General features: G+C 52.5%; 1 protein-coding gene across 8 annotated transcripts in view; it reads right to left on the minus strand.

The window, feature by feature from the left end:
* TSPAN32 (tetraspanin 32) overlaps positions 1 to 5,495 on the minus strand; it is a 39,877-nt gene extending 34,382 nt beyond the window's left edge. For all 8 annotated transcript variants that reach the window (XR_774144.1, XR_774145.1, XM_010563889.1 and 5 more), the window contains exons 1-3: positions 5,386 to 5,495; positions 3,215 to 3,329; positions 1,778 to 1,875 (exon numbers count right to left, since the gene is read on the minus strand). Coding sequence is in view for 6 of the 8 variants with exons in the window: in XM_010563889.1 (XP_010562191.1) it covers positions 1,778 to 1,875; positions 3,215 to 3,329; positions 5,386 to 5,451 (279 nt within the window). In the remaining 2 variants the exon portion in view is untranslated. The remainder of the gene's footprint in view (positions 1 to 1,777; positions 1,876 to 3,214; positions 3,330 to 5,385) is intronic.
* Positions 5,496 to 12,094: the final 6,599 nt, after the last annotated feature.

The raw sequence follows: 12,094 nt of genomic DNA on the forward strand, positions 1-12,094 counted from the left end.
GGGCCGGGCCGCGCCGGGCCCGTCGGTGGGCTGCGAGCTGTGCCCCGCTGCCCTCGCAGCCCGCCCGGCGGGCCCCCTCCCGCTGGCGGAGAGGGCGGAAAGGGAGCTCAGAGGCACCCCCGGGGCACCCCGCTCGGCCCCGCGGAGAGTGGGCGAAGGCACCTGGCAGCCTTCCTCCTCTTCCCAGGAGGCGGTGATGCCCTGTCTTGGCTGCAGTGGGAGCATCAGAGAGCCGAAGGGAAGACGGCCGCCTCCCCCGGAGGCCCCAAACCGTGAATCGCTAAAGCAGAGCGGACGGGGCACGCCGCAAAGGCCGGGAGCTGGTTTGGGGTTTCTGGAGCCCGAGGTTTCCGCGGGGGCCGGGGCTTGGCTGTGTTCCACCGGACCAGCCGGGCTGGGGCAGTCGGTGGTGGCGGGAGGAAAGGACCTGCCGGGCCTCTCCCCCCGGCGAGGGGAAGGCAGAGCAGCGGGGCGGCCCTCGGAGCAGGGCAGCAGCTCTGGGGTTCGCTGGGTACCTTTGTCTTCAGCTGTCCCTTCAGGAAATGGCTGTGATTGTGACAGCCTGTTGTACCTAGCGGCACGTCCCAAACCATAACGCACAGAGAGTGGGGCAACCCAATAAACGTTATCAGCAGTTCAGCTGTATTTTCAGGCAGCCGTGACAATCTCCACTAGTCTGTACATACCCATCTGTTGTTTTAGATGCAGTAGTTGCAGGCGCACCTTAAAGTGTACTTCAGCAAAAGAGAGGGGGTTTATACATACTCTGCTAGCAGTATTCATGGGAACTGTGTCACTCGGGCCCCTTTGAGCATCTTAGAGGAAGACTGCTTATTGAGAAGGTGAAAACATTCACTTCAGTAGCTGCTTTGCACTAAGTTTTAAGGTGTCACCTTCTCATTTCTGCCATCAGTATCATTTTCCCCAATTACGTCGATCACATAAATCTCTTTAAAGCTAGTTTACATATGACAGCAACGCACCTGTGAACAGCTACAAACAGCTTCATGCACAGCAACCTACCTGTTAACTCCTGCCCCTCACATAGCATGGGCAAACATGCAGTGAGCAGTGCTTTTCTGCTCACCTCTCCAGCCCGAGGCTGGACGCTGCTCCGTTCAGACTAAGCCCTGTGTGCAGGCTGTGCTTTTAAATGGAGCAGAGCTCACAGTCCAGTTTACTAATGCTGGCATGGTCCAGGCCCAAACAGGCACTTCACTGTGGGTGATGGAGAGGAGAAAGGCGGCATTTCAGCTCCTGTACTACCCCTCCACCTTCTCCTTGGAGGCTGAAACTGAGCGCCCAGCCCAAAGCCCCCATGCCTGCTGCCATGCTTTGTACACCCCACACCACCACTGCAGTGGATGTTTGCAGCGAGGTGGGAAGGAGGGGAGGTAGCTTTGCTGCCACAAGTTAGAGGAACAACATGGGACTTGAATTCTTACTCAAAATTGCACTGCTAACGTTTCCCCACGCAAACCACGTGTTGTCTTGGTGAGAAAAAATACGCTGGGAATCGTCATCACTGCAATTGCTTTGGCAGATAAGCACCTCCCTTTGACCCCGCTCCGAAAGCAGTGCACACAGCACCCTGGCAAAAGAAACAAAGTGCAGAAGGATGCAGTCCCCTTGCAACACGGGGTGGAGCAACCAGACATCCTTCCCCAGGCGTGCATGCTCCCGGGCACGAGGCGAAACAGCCCCCAGCACCACATTTTAAGGGTACCAGCCCAAGGTTACAAAAGGCCCCTCCCAGCCAGGCCCTCCCGACACGTACCATGGCGGTGAGGCACTGCGATTCCCGCACCGTGGCGGCAGAGCTCAGCAGGGCTGCAAGGATCAGGGTCATGCTGAGGCAGATCCCAAAGTAGAAGGCTGGAAGGAAGTCAGACATGGGAGCTGCGGTCAGACACCAAGACTTTAGGGCTAACAGAGGCCTGGTCGGATGCTTTCACCCACAGAAGGGCCAAAAAGTGCATTTTGGAGAGCTGGTCCAAGAGAACCAGGTTGCAGAACTCAAAATGTTTTATAATTTGTTCAGTACCCCCCATCTGCCTATGCTTTGCTCATCCGGCGGGGCTGTAAACCTCCAAGCGGTTCCCACAGCTCCAGCAGAGTGAAGCACCCTACAAGAGTGGCAGTCCACCCGACAGACCGCAAGCTGTCAATTATGTTGGCACTTAGATAAGGATCCCCCCGAATGGGGGGTGCTGATGCACAGCAGCTGTCCCACGGCCCCTATCAGCAGTTTGCGCGACGCTAATCTGGTGCAACACTCGCCCTCCGGTTTCCTCCTCGCTAAGGCAGGGTCACAGCCGGTACCCCGGGGCAGGGCTCAGGGACCACAGTGCTGCGAAGGGCTTTGCAACCCTCACTCAGAGCTAACCGTGCAAAGCGTTCATGCTTGCAAGCAAAGCAAGTGGAAGCATCGCTCTAGAGCGGTGGCTGGGAAGGGAGAGCCTGCAAGGCTGGATTGAGTGCCAATCTATATAGCCCCTGGTGTGTGTAGGAAAGGAGGAGGGCTGTACCTTTGCTTTGCACTAACATAGTTTCTACACCTGCCTTGTTAAACTGAAATTGAGAACCAGGATCTAGAGAGGGCAAGAACATGTTTAAGTCCAGAGTATAGCTCGGGAGAAGCAGCAGATGTGAGTGCAGCAGAGGCGAGCAGAGTATTTTAGTTATCTGGGTTGTTCTCATCTCTTTGCTCTAGCCTTGTACCCGAGACTCAGTTTATATTTCTGCCTTGTGTAGGGGGAAAAAAGTCCCCACATTTCCTCCCAAACCAGGTGTTTCCATGCCTTTCTCCCCCCAGCCTCAATTTTCTATGCTTTGCTTCAACTCTTCTAACAGTGCCTCTCCCCACACTCCCAGGGCCCTTCCAGCCCTGCTGCACTTTTAGGTCCGTCTGTGGCCGAGTTCCCCCCGAGCTTTCACCGCACCACAGGGGAAGGATGGGGATGTGGTGAATAGAGGGACAGGAACAAACACAGCAGCACCCGAACACCCTGGGCTCCCACAGCACCCTTTGGCACCAGGCGTGCGGATGAGATACAGAAAAAAAGTGCCTGTGGGACTGTTAGTCGTAATGGCTCCTCCAAAAGCCAGCCCCTGCCTCCTCCTGTGATACCTCTGCATTTCCTTCAATTGCTGTAGGGGATTTTGCAGCTCCTGGGTTCACCAAAGGTCTCACTGGGATGCGACCGTGACGTACCTGCGTGGTGGATGACCCTGTAGGAGTTGCTCTCCAGGGAGATGTTGCTGATGAGGGTGAAATGGAGCCCGTAGTGGGTGACTGTGCTCAGCGTGGCAATGGACAACCCCAGCAGCTGGAAAAGAAAGTTTTTAGAAAGGGATTTACAACACAGCAGCTCCTGCTGAGCGCACACGAAGCTTTGAGGTGTATCTGGATACTCCTGAGCCCCACGCAGATGCAGACAGACTGATCGTTCGAAGACTGCTGCACGTACCCCATAATGCACATAAAAGGACAAACCCCAGACACTTAAACATACTAAAGCTCTTTTTCTCTCTTGCATGAGTGCTGTGACACTGCACAGCCCGCAGTCTCTTGGCCAGTGTCCGTGGATGAAAATCCCACCATGTGAAGAAAACCCAGAGGATCAATGCTCTTGCAGCACACCCGTGCAGTCCCACCCCGCTCTGCAGAGTATGCACGTGCAGTTAGGAGGGCTGCCGGCTTCAGTAGTGGTTTTGGGCAGGGATGATGTTCTCTGCTTTGCTCTTTGGAACTCTAGTCCCATTGCCTGCTATTGGCTATATTTCCTGTTGTAGAGTGCAAAGAGCTGAATCTTGTATTACTCTAAGTGACCCGTGCTGGTTTCTGTCTCTGCAGCATGCTGCTAGGCCATCTGTGTTTCTGTACCATCCCTGAGAGCCCTGGTATGCCTAAGGGATGGGGTGACGACCAGCACGTTACCCTCTGTGTTGCCCAGAGCAAGTCCAGGTGATGGAAAGGGAACATTTCTGATGGCACCTGGCTCTAGGGCAGGGCTTCTAGCAGCATGACTGGTGGCAAAGCTGGGACAGAGGCACCAACAGCGGGACAGTTAAAAAACAGTTCCAATTCTAGTGTGATGAACCTGGAAAATACAAGATGTGAGGCCACTCCTAGCTCCTAAGATAATGTTTCATCATTTTGTGCTTTTACAATATGGAAACACAAGGGAGCTATCCCTGTGTCAAATGTGACGGTCTGGTGTCAACAAAATCCCTACTGTATGACATTTTCTATTTGCTTTTGCTGGAGACTTAGTTTCAGAGACTAAATACATCCAAACTGTAGCATTTTCTCCTTATAAATAACCTAACTTGTGGCACCTACTGATCCTTTGTGCTGTGCATTACTGCATATCTCAACCCACACCCAGCAAAATGCTAAGTGCAACACTGGTTAGCTCAGATTTCTGAGAAACACCAGTCTGAAATCCTCCCAACAGCAGTAACGTGAATCTAGCCATCCCCAGTGGCTGTGCCTTAACATCTCCTCTGAACACGTTTGGTACCAATCCTCTTTTGATTTCCACGAAATAACATAGTTTGTTATTTGGAAGAGAGAACAACGTATAGCCACTACAGCCAATGGTCTTGAAATGTGAAATTTATAGTTTGTCCAAATTTCAACATGTGGCCCAAAATAAGATATTACCTTTAATTACACTCTTTCCAAGCCACCAACCCTCTTTGAACTAAATAGAGATTTATTTTTTTTTTTAAGCTTGCAAGTTTTGATGAAGTGAAAAGGCAACAAGCACATGTAACTCGAAAAAATCCAGGAGAAGCATCCCCCAGTTTCCACCATTTCCCATCAGTTCTAACAGCAGATGTCAAGAAGCTCCCCTTGAATTTGCTTCAAAAGCTGATAAAAAGGATCCCTAGAATTGCTTTCGCTTTGTGGTGCGGATCCACAGGTCTCTCGCACATACTTCCATTGAAGCCTTGCGGTTTCATATCCTCACCGATCCTACCTGCGGCCGACCACCCTCTCAGCAACAAGCGTGACTGCAGCAGGTCCATCCTCCCTCTTTTGCTCCAAGGAGACGGGAGCAAATATCTTTTTGCTGAAAACCACCCATTCTGCTGGCAGCAACTTTTCCTTTCTCCTTCAAGGCAGCTGCCGGGTTGTGAAAGAGCTGCAGCGGCGTGACAGCCCAGAGAAACCAGAAGTCTATCAGCGGAGCGAGGGTGATGTTTGCAGCCAGCGATAACCACCCAGGGCGCAACGATAACTCGGGCAGTTGGCTTTGCTTGCCCTCCGCCCGTGAAAAACAGAACGTGGGAAAACCCGACCCTCTCCGCGTGGGGACGGGAAAGGCAAGGGTTCACCTCAGTTCTGCAGAGATCCCCCCAAACCTGCCTGCTCACCATGACACAGAGGCTGGTCACCAGCAGCTGGCACTTGGTGGTCCTTATCCCGCACCTCAGTCCCATGGCTGCTTGTCCCCAGAGAGAGCTGGCGGTTGGTCCCTCCAGCTCTTGATAAAGCCTGGGTTTCCACCAAAGGGAGGCATGGCCACAGCAGGGCCTCTTGGGAAGTGTAGTCCCCACCACGTGCCGATGCACCTCCTCCTGCCCGATTATTAAATCCCATTTAGAGCAGCCGCCTTCTGCCTGGGCTCTCGGTGGGCTGCCATCAGCTCCAACATGCAGCCAGCTGGGAAAGGAGGAAAGGCATACAGAAAAACAGCCTTCCATGGAGTTCAGAGCAAAGGTCCTGAAAAAAACTTTTGAAACTGCTCAAGATACAGTATCAAAATACCCTGGTTTTTGCTTTCACTGGGACGCAGTTTTGCTTAATAAACATTGTCACTAGCTTTTTTTTTTTTTTAAATCTGCATAAATAGTGCCTTGGGAAAAAGTTTAGGAAAATGTTATTTAGAAAAAAATAACCTGCTGTTTAAAGAAGACATCAAAACCCCCAAACAGGTTTGCATAAGAGTCTTCCCTCCCCATTTAAAAACCACCACATGGCAATAACCTTTGGCTGAGACTCTATTAAAACTTCTATTTGCAGACAAGGGAAAAAAAAAATCCTTTTGGTAGTACTTTATTCAGGAAGGTGGCTACACATAAATATAACTCCCTGCTCAGGAGACCCTGACTGTCCATGGACATTTTGACTCTGTCCCTTCCCCTCTGAAGACCCACGGACTCACGGCTACAGAAGACTCAGGTGACTTCTGGTCTTAAAACCAGCTGCCTGCTGGATGCATATTCCCCGAAAGTAAATTGCAAAGAAGCCTCAAGAACAATGTGGCCAAAGGGAGACTGAATGACTGGGGGCCTTAAGTTTCAGATCTAGACTGGTAGAAAAGAGCTGAAACAGAATAATGGAAAATAGTCACCCCCCCCTCAGGTGGCAAAGAAAGCGGGGGAAAAGGTAAAACCATCCCGCATCAGTTAACTGTAGCTACAGGAAAATGACAAAGAAGGAGGAGGGGAGTGAAAAAAAGGAAGGAAGATGTATTTTGTAGAGCAAAGAGAAGCAAGAGAAAGTGAGTTGCACAAAGGCAGGGAAAAGCACGTCATGATCTTCTGACTACATCGCTAGCTTTCTTGTAAGCTTTCTTGCGAAACATCTTGGTTGCAACTTCCAATGAGAGCAGCCACAGCCATTTCTGAAAACAGGTGTCCCCCATGGCTTGTGGGTTCCTGCCCCGGTGGGGGTCCCTGATGCCCAGTGGAGACACTGGTGTACCTGTGTGCGCACAGAGACCTTCCTACTCCAGCCACCAGCTGGAAACCACCTGAGAAAGACTGACAGATGGACAGCAGGGAAGGAGAGTGGTGGTGAGAGGATTACAGAGAGAGGGCAACAGGCTGGGGAGGCAGCTGATGCCCAGCCACAAATGTCCAGGAGCAGGAACCAGATGCCATCCGCAGCAGTGCATCCCTGGGGACCGGAGTACAGCTGCAAGGTGACCACCACGGGCCGGGTGGGAAAAGTGCCTTATAAAACACTGTGGTGGAGTTAGGACCGCGTCCAAACGCAGAGCTGGTAGCACCCATCATTTCTTCTGGCGCTACGGGACAGACGGTTGTGTTGTCACCTACGTTTTCAAGGGGATTGACCTCCAAAGGGGCACGGGTATAAAGGCAGCGGGGTCGGTCCACAGGTGGAGTTACAGGTTCAATCTGGAAGGGTTGCAAGAAGGTATGAAGCACAGCTCTGGGTGTAAAACCAGCTACAGAAGCCCGACCAAGAGCAGCGGTGAGTTAGAAGCGAGGGTGCAGCCGTGGTGCACACCATGAGCACACCTGGAGCCTGGCTCACAGCAAAGGGACATGAGAACAACCGGGCTGCCCATCTTCCATTTTCCCCTAGACCCCACTTTCCTTCCCCAGCCCTAAAGGCACGCTACCGGAGACCTGTGCAAAGCCAGATCTCACACTAGAGGTCCCCACAGGCCAGCAGAAATCCTTCCCGAAGGCCTGGGGGATTCAAGCGGGCTTTCTGAAGGGGATAGATGGGCAGTTCCCCGTCCCAGTTCCCCAAAGGTCTCGTCTGTCCATGCAGGAGCCTCGCACCTCATTGCAGGACCACCTGAGAGGTCACAAAATCATCATCTACACCCCTTGGAGGTGCTCCTAGCCTCTCCATAAAAGATGCTCTACCTCCTTGTCTCCAGCCATAGAAACAGGCACCTTCACTACTTCAGCAAGCTCTCAAAGCAGGTCTGTAACTTTAAACACCTGGGTTTAAACAGATGTTTCCTCTGGTTTGGTTGCAAAAGCCTGTTCCTGGGTGGTTTGCCCATGTCCTCGGATGCTTCAGATGCTTTCTCCCACCTCCAGCGCTCGGCACGCTGCCTTTGTGCCTGCTCCCTCAATTACCTGCTCCAGCGCTGCGCTGGATTTGGGGGTGGAGGCATTTTCTGCTGTTTCTCTTGCCTCCATCTTACACCTTATCCCATATAGGTATGGTTGGAAAGATTTCTCTTTGGGGCAGAACACATGTGAATTTCTAACAGCAAAAAATAATAAAGAGCAAAAGAAGTTACTGCCTCCTCCCCCAAAGAAAGTCATTTGGCACATGCAAGGGCACTACCGAAGCGAGTGCAGGGGGAGCATGCGTGCTCATCTTAACTGTGGCCATCAAAAGGGGGTCTTCATAACACCTCGCTTTTTCCAGGATTAAATTCCCTTTGGGTGCCATATCATTGACGTACGCCTGCATCAGTAGCTCTTTGCCCAGGGAGCCCTGGCGAGAAGCAGGGTGTCCCCCCAGCCCCATCCCAGCGGGAAGAGAGGCAGGGCTGGAGGTATGGTGGGGAACTGCCCTTGCAGCTGGAGCGTGGGCTGGATGGCAGCATGGCTCTTCTGGCAAGACTCGGCCTCCTGCCCGCCCTGCCGGGTTTTGTCAGTTGGTCGCCTTTGCAAGAGCACAACTTATTGCTCCCAAACTGGTGCAAAAACCACAGCTGACCACAGCTCTTGCCTGCGGCTTCCTCCCTTATCTCTGGTTATCAGTGGGAGCGCGGAAAGAGGGTAGTGAGGCTAAAAATACCCTGGGGAGCCCAGATGCCCTCTTCCTCCAGCCTTGCGGCAGCTTGCAGCCTTCTGTTAGGCTGTGAAAATACATACCGGCATCCCCAGCTGCACGGGTGTCGGAAGGACATGCCACCTCGTCCAGAAGGAAAGGATTGATTTAAAAAAGGGAACAAAGCCAGATCATATTTTTTGCAGACCTAAAAACCTCCAACCCTCTTCCGAGCTGGAGGGAAACACTGCCCACACTGTCAGATGGATGTCCTAAAAGAGCTGGGGGATTTGATGTGTTAATGCTGCATGGGGTGAACTTGGAAGACTAAATATAAATGGAGGAGAAGAGGCTGAATTCGTGCTAGTGCTTTCTCACTGTCCGCTTTTCTGGGTCCTTGCTGCCTCTTGGGAGCCGCCTCCTTTGCCGGCCCACACCACCGTTAGGGAAAACACCTCTCTCCCTCTGTGGTAGAAAAGAGCTCCAAATGTGGCAGATTTTACAAGTGTCACTGGCTCAGCCCATTCGGTCCCTCAGCTACTACCCGTAACACAGCTATATTCACCCTAGAGCTCGCTCGTAAATAAAGCATGCCCCTATCAAACCGTACTGAAGCTGTATGAATGACGGGGAGCCAGGGAGACCTCACAGCCCGTGTCTGCCTTCCCGGGCGCATCACAAGGATGCATTGTAAAGGCTGCTTAGCATTCATATAGCACATACGCACAATCAAAGCTAAAAATCAACTTTTAAACCCGGGGCTGTCTCTTTTCAAGAAGGGAAGGAGAGGAGAAAAGGGGGAGGTGCTGGGCTTTGCCAAGCTTCAGATGCACCATACAACTCCGCTGTGAATGGAAACAAGGCTGGCCGGAGGCTGCCTTGGAAGAAACAAAACCGGAGAGAAATCATAAAATCTCCAGAGGACTTTTTTATTTATTATTATTTCCAAAGTGTGTCTCAGAAATCCTCCGGTGATTCCCAGGCATTTTGAAATTAATTATAGGTGAGCAAAAAAAATGTCAGAAGAGTTATTAAAAAAAGTTCATCAAGCCCAGGAAAGATTACATTCGAAAAGAGCATAAGCTGAAGACAGGGAGTTCCCTTCAAAGAATAAACTCAAATAAATTTCTTCCCCCCGCCTAGGAATTGAAACACCTGTACTTATAGCTCTAAAGCACACACCCCTACTTACACTAAACTCTTTTTTTCTTTTCCACATGGTATCTAATTGCAAACCATAACTGCCCAGGAGCCAGCTATGCAAGTGACAGACGTGAAGACACAGCTCTAGCCCTGCTCCCTCCAGCCCTGCTCCTAGCAAAACCAGCGTGAGCAGAGCCCAGCCCTGGCAAACGGGGATTCACCCGCTCACCAAGGACGGGGCTGCTCGACTGCCCATCGCCATCGATTCCCGGCATTTGCCCTCTCGAGCCTTATTGCAACGGGACCTCTATCGCTTTCCACCGAGGTCCAGAAAGTTGCAGCAAAAAAAGTTAAAAAGCTCGTGTCAGCTGCCTGTAATGCACAGGTCACGGCAGCGTTTTGCTCTCACCTTTGGCAGACGCAAGAAATAACACGCAGCAGCAGGGCTCCGAGGCCTTTCGCTGCAGAGTCCCCCTCTCCCTGAGCAGAGCTGGCGCACCTTGCACCACGCCGGCTGAAGCCACGCAGGCCTGCGAGGCGTCCACGCCGACCATGCGTTGTAGCGCTGTTGCCATAGCCTGTGCCAGGAGAGGAGAATTTCTTCTCCCCACCGTCTGGGGATGGGTAGCACATCGCTGGATGCTCGCTCTCCCCAGATTACGATCAGGAAGTTGATTGTGAACACAGACAGTGTTTAATGATGTCTTGTTCTGCTGGATCTTACACAGTCATTAACTTTATAAAGAGATTTCAAATAAGATTACATTGCTCAGAGTACGAGATGTACCTACCTTCCTTCAGACTATCGGGAAACCAGCTGTATCGTTAAGAAAGCTTAAGCAGTTGCTTTGTACTGTGCCCAGGCACAGACCCGACAGCCACATCTGGCTGGAAACGCGTGTCACGATCAGCAGCCCTGAAGCCAGTTTGGTTTTCCCTTGAGACTGGATTTACTGGTGTTTGAACTCCGCGTTATTAATGAAAAAAAATTCCCTGTAGTTATTTTTGTACGATAAAAATCCAGTTATTATTCTTGAGCGTGGCTCTTTGATACAGAAGGTTTTCTCTTGAAAAGCTTCAAAGACAGCAGCTTCCTCTTTCCTGTGAGAAAGGCTTGCATCAGAAGTTAAAGACGGGGTAATAAAAGAACCTCGATATTACTCCACTGCAGTAATGCCCTTTCTGCCTGGGCCACTACTGCGGATGGGCGCAAGGGAAGCCCCCGCGCCGGCCAAGACAGCTTTGCAGATGCCGAAGACAAGCGCCGGCGTTACACGGCTTGGGCTGAGCAAGCGATCCTGTGCCTGCTCGCGCACACCACCACGCTTATACGAGCACGCAGCTCTCCTGCGCTTCCCGGGAACCCACCCGGCAAAACGCTCCCGCCTGGGCCGAACCCTTCAGAGGAGCCGCGCGGCCGCTCACTGCTGTTCCCCCAGGTCTACGGCACGGCCAAGAACCTCTCGAAAGCCACCGGATTTGGGTGCTAAGCCTCACGCGTGCTCCAGCGGGATGACCAGAAATGCGAAGCGCTCGCAGGCTCCTTCCTGTCGCTTCCAGGACTTTCAGCCCAGCTGCTGCGACGCTGCAGCGGGGCTCGCTCCTTCAACCCGCCGCCGTTGCGACCGACCCTCAGGAAGAAGATTTCTCCTCCAACGCGGCGGAGTCTTGCTGCTCCCTAAGTACCCCACGCAGGTAGAAAAAAGCCCCCTCCGTACTGCATGTAGAAATCATAGACGGCTCTTTGTATTACTCTTTTTGGCTTAGATACACCCTAGGAGCAGCACCGGAGCGGTTCGGGGTAACCAGGGGGGTGCAGATCCTCACTTCGGCACCCAAACGGTGCTGCAGAGCCTCGCTGGCACCTCTCTGTGCGGTGCCGGCTCTGCTGCGGGCACGCACGCGGCCCTGCCACCAAGTTGCTGCCAGAGACACCGGCTTCCAGCATCTTCCTGAGAAGGGGTTACGTTCCCCCCCCCAAAACGAACCCCTCTCACTCAACTGCCTCAAGCATCGAGCACCCCCTCCGCCCACCCCGCTCACTTAGCGAAACACCCTGCAAGTTACCTCTCACCGCACGCTCCCAGGACACCCAGAAGCAGCTCCTTCGCCCTTCCCACTAAATTCAGGTGTCCGCAGGGGCCTTACCCTGCCGCTCTTTTCCCGCGGAGCTGGAAGCGAGGCTCGTTCGGGGGACAGCCACGCGGGACCGCTTGCCGCGGCAGAGGGAAGCCGAGGCGCGAAGCCCCGAGTCACAAAAGCTTGGCTTTTTTCTTCTCCTCTCTGCGCCTTTAGCCTTGAAATTCTCATTTCAGCCCGAAAAGTCGGCCTGCACAGCACGGCCTTTGTGAGATGACTCACGCAACTGCTATAAATTTGTACGATTTTTTTTTTTTTCGGTACATGTAACGAAGCAGACTCCCGCTGCATCCCTTCGCTTTGCAAAACAAA

The sequence above is a fragment of the Haliaeetus leucocephalus genome, unplaced genomic scaffold, assembly GCF_000737465.1.
Source record: "Haliaeetus leucocephalus isolate CR32 unplaced genomic scaffold, Haliaeetus_leucocephalus-4.0 Scaffold173, whole genome shotgun sequence".
NCBI classification, from domain to species: domain Eukaryota; kingdom Metazoa; phylum Chordata; class Aves; order Accipitriformes; family Accipitridae; genus Haliaeetus; species Haliaeetus leucocephalus.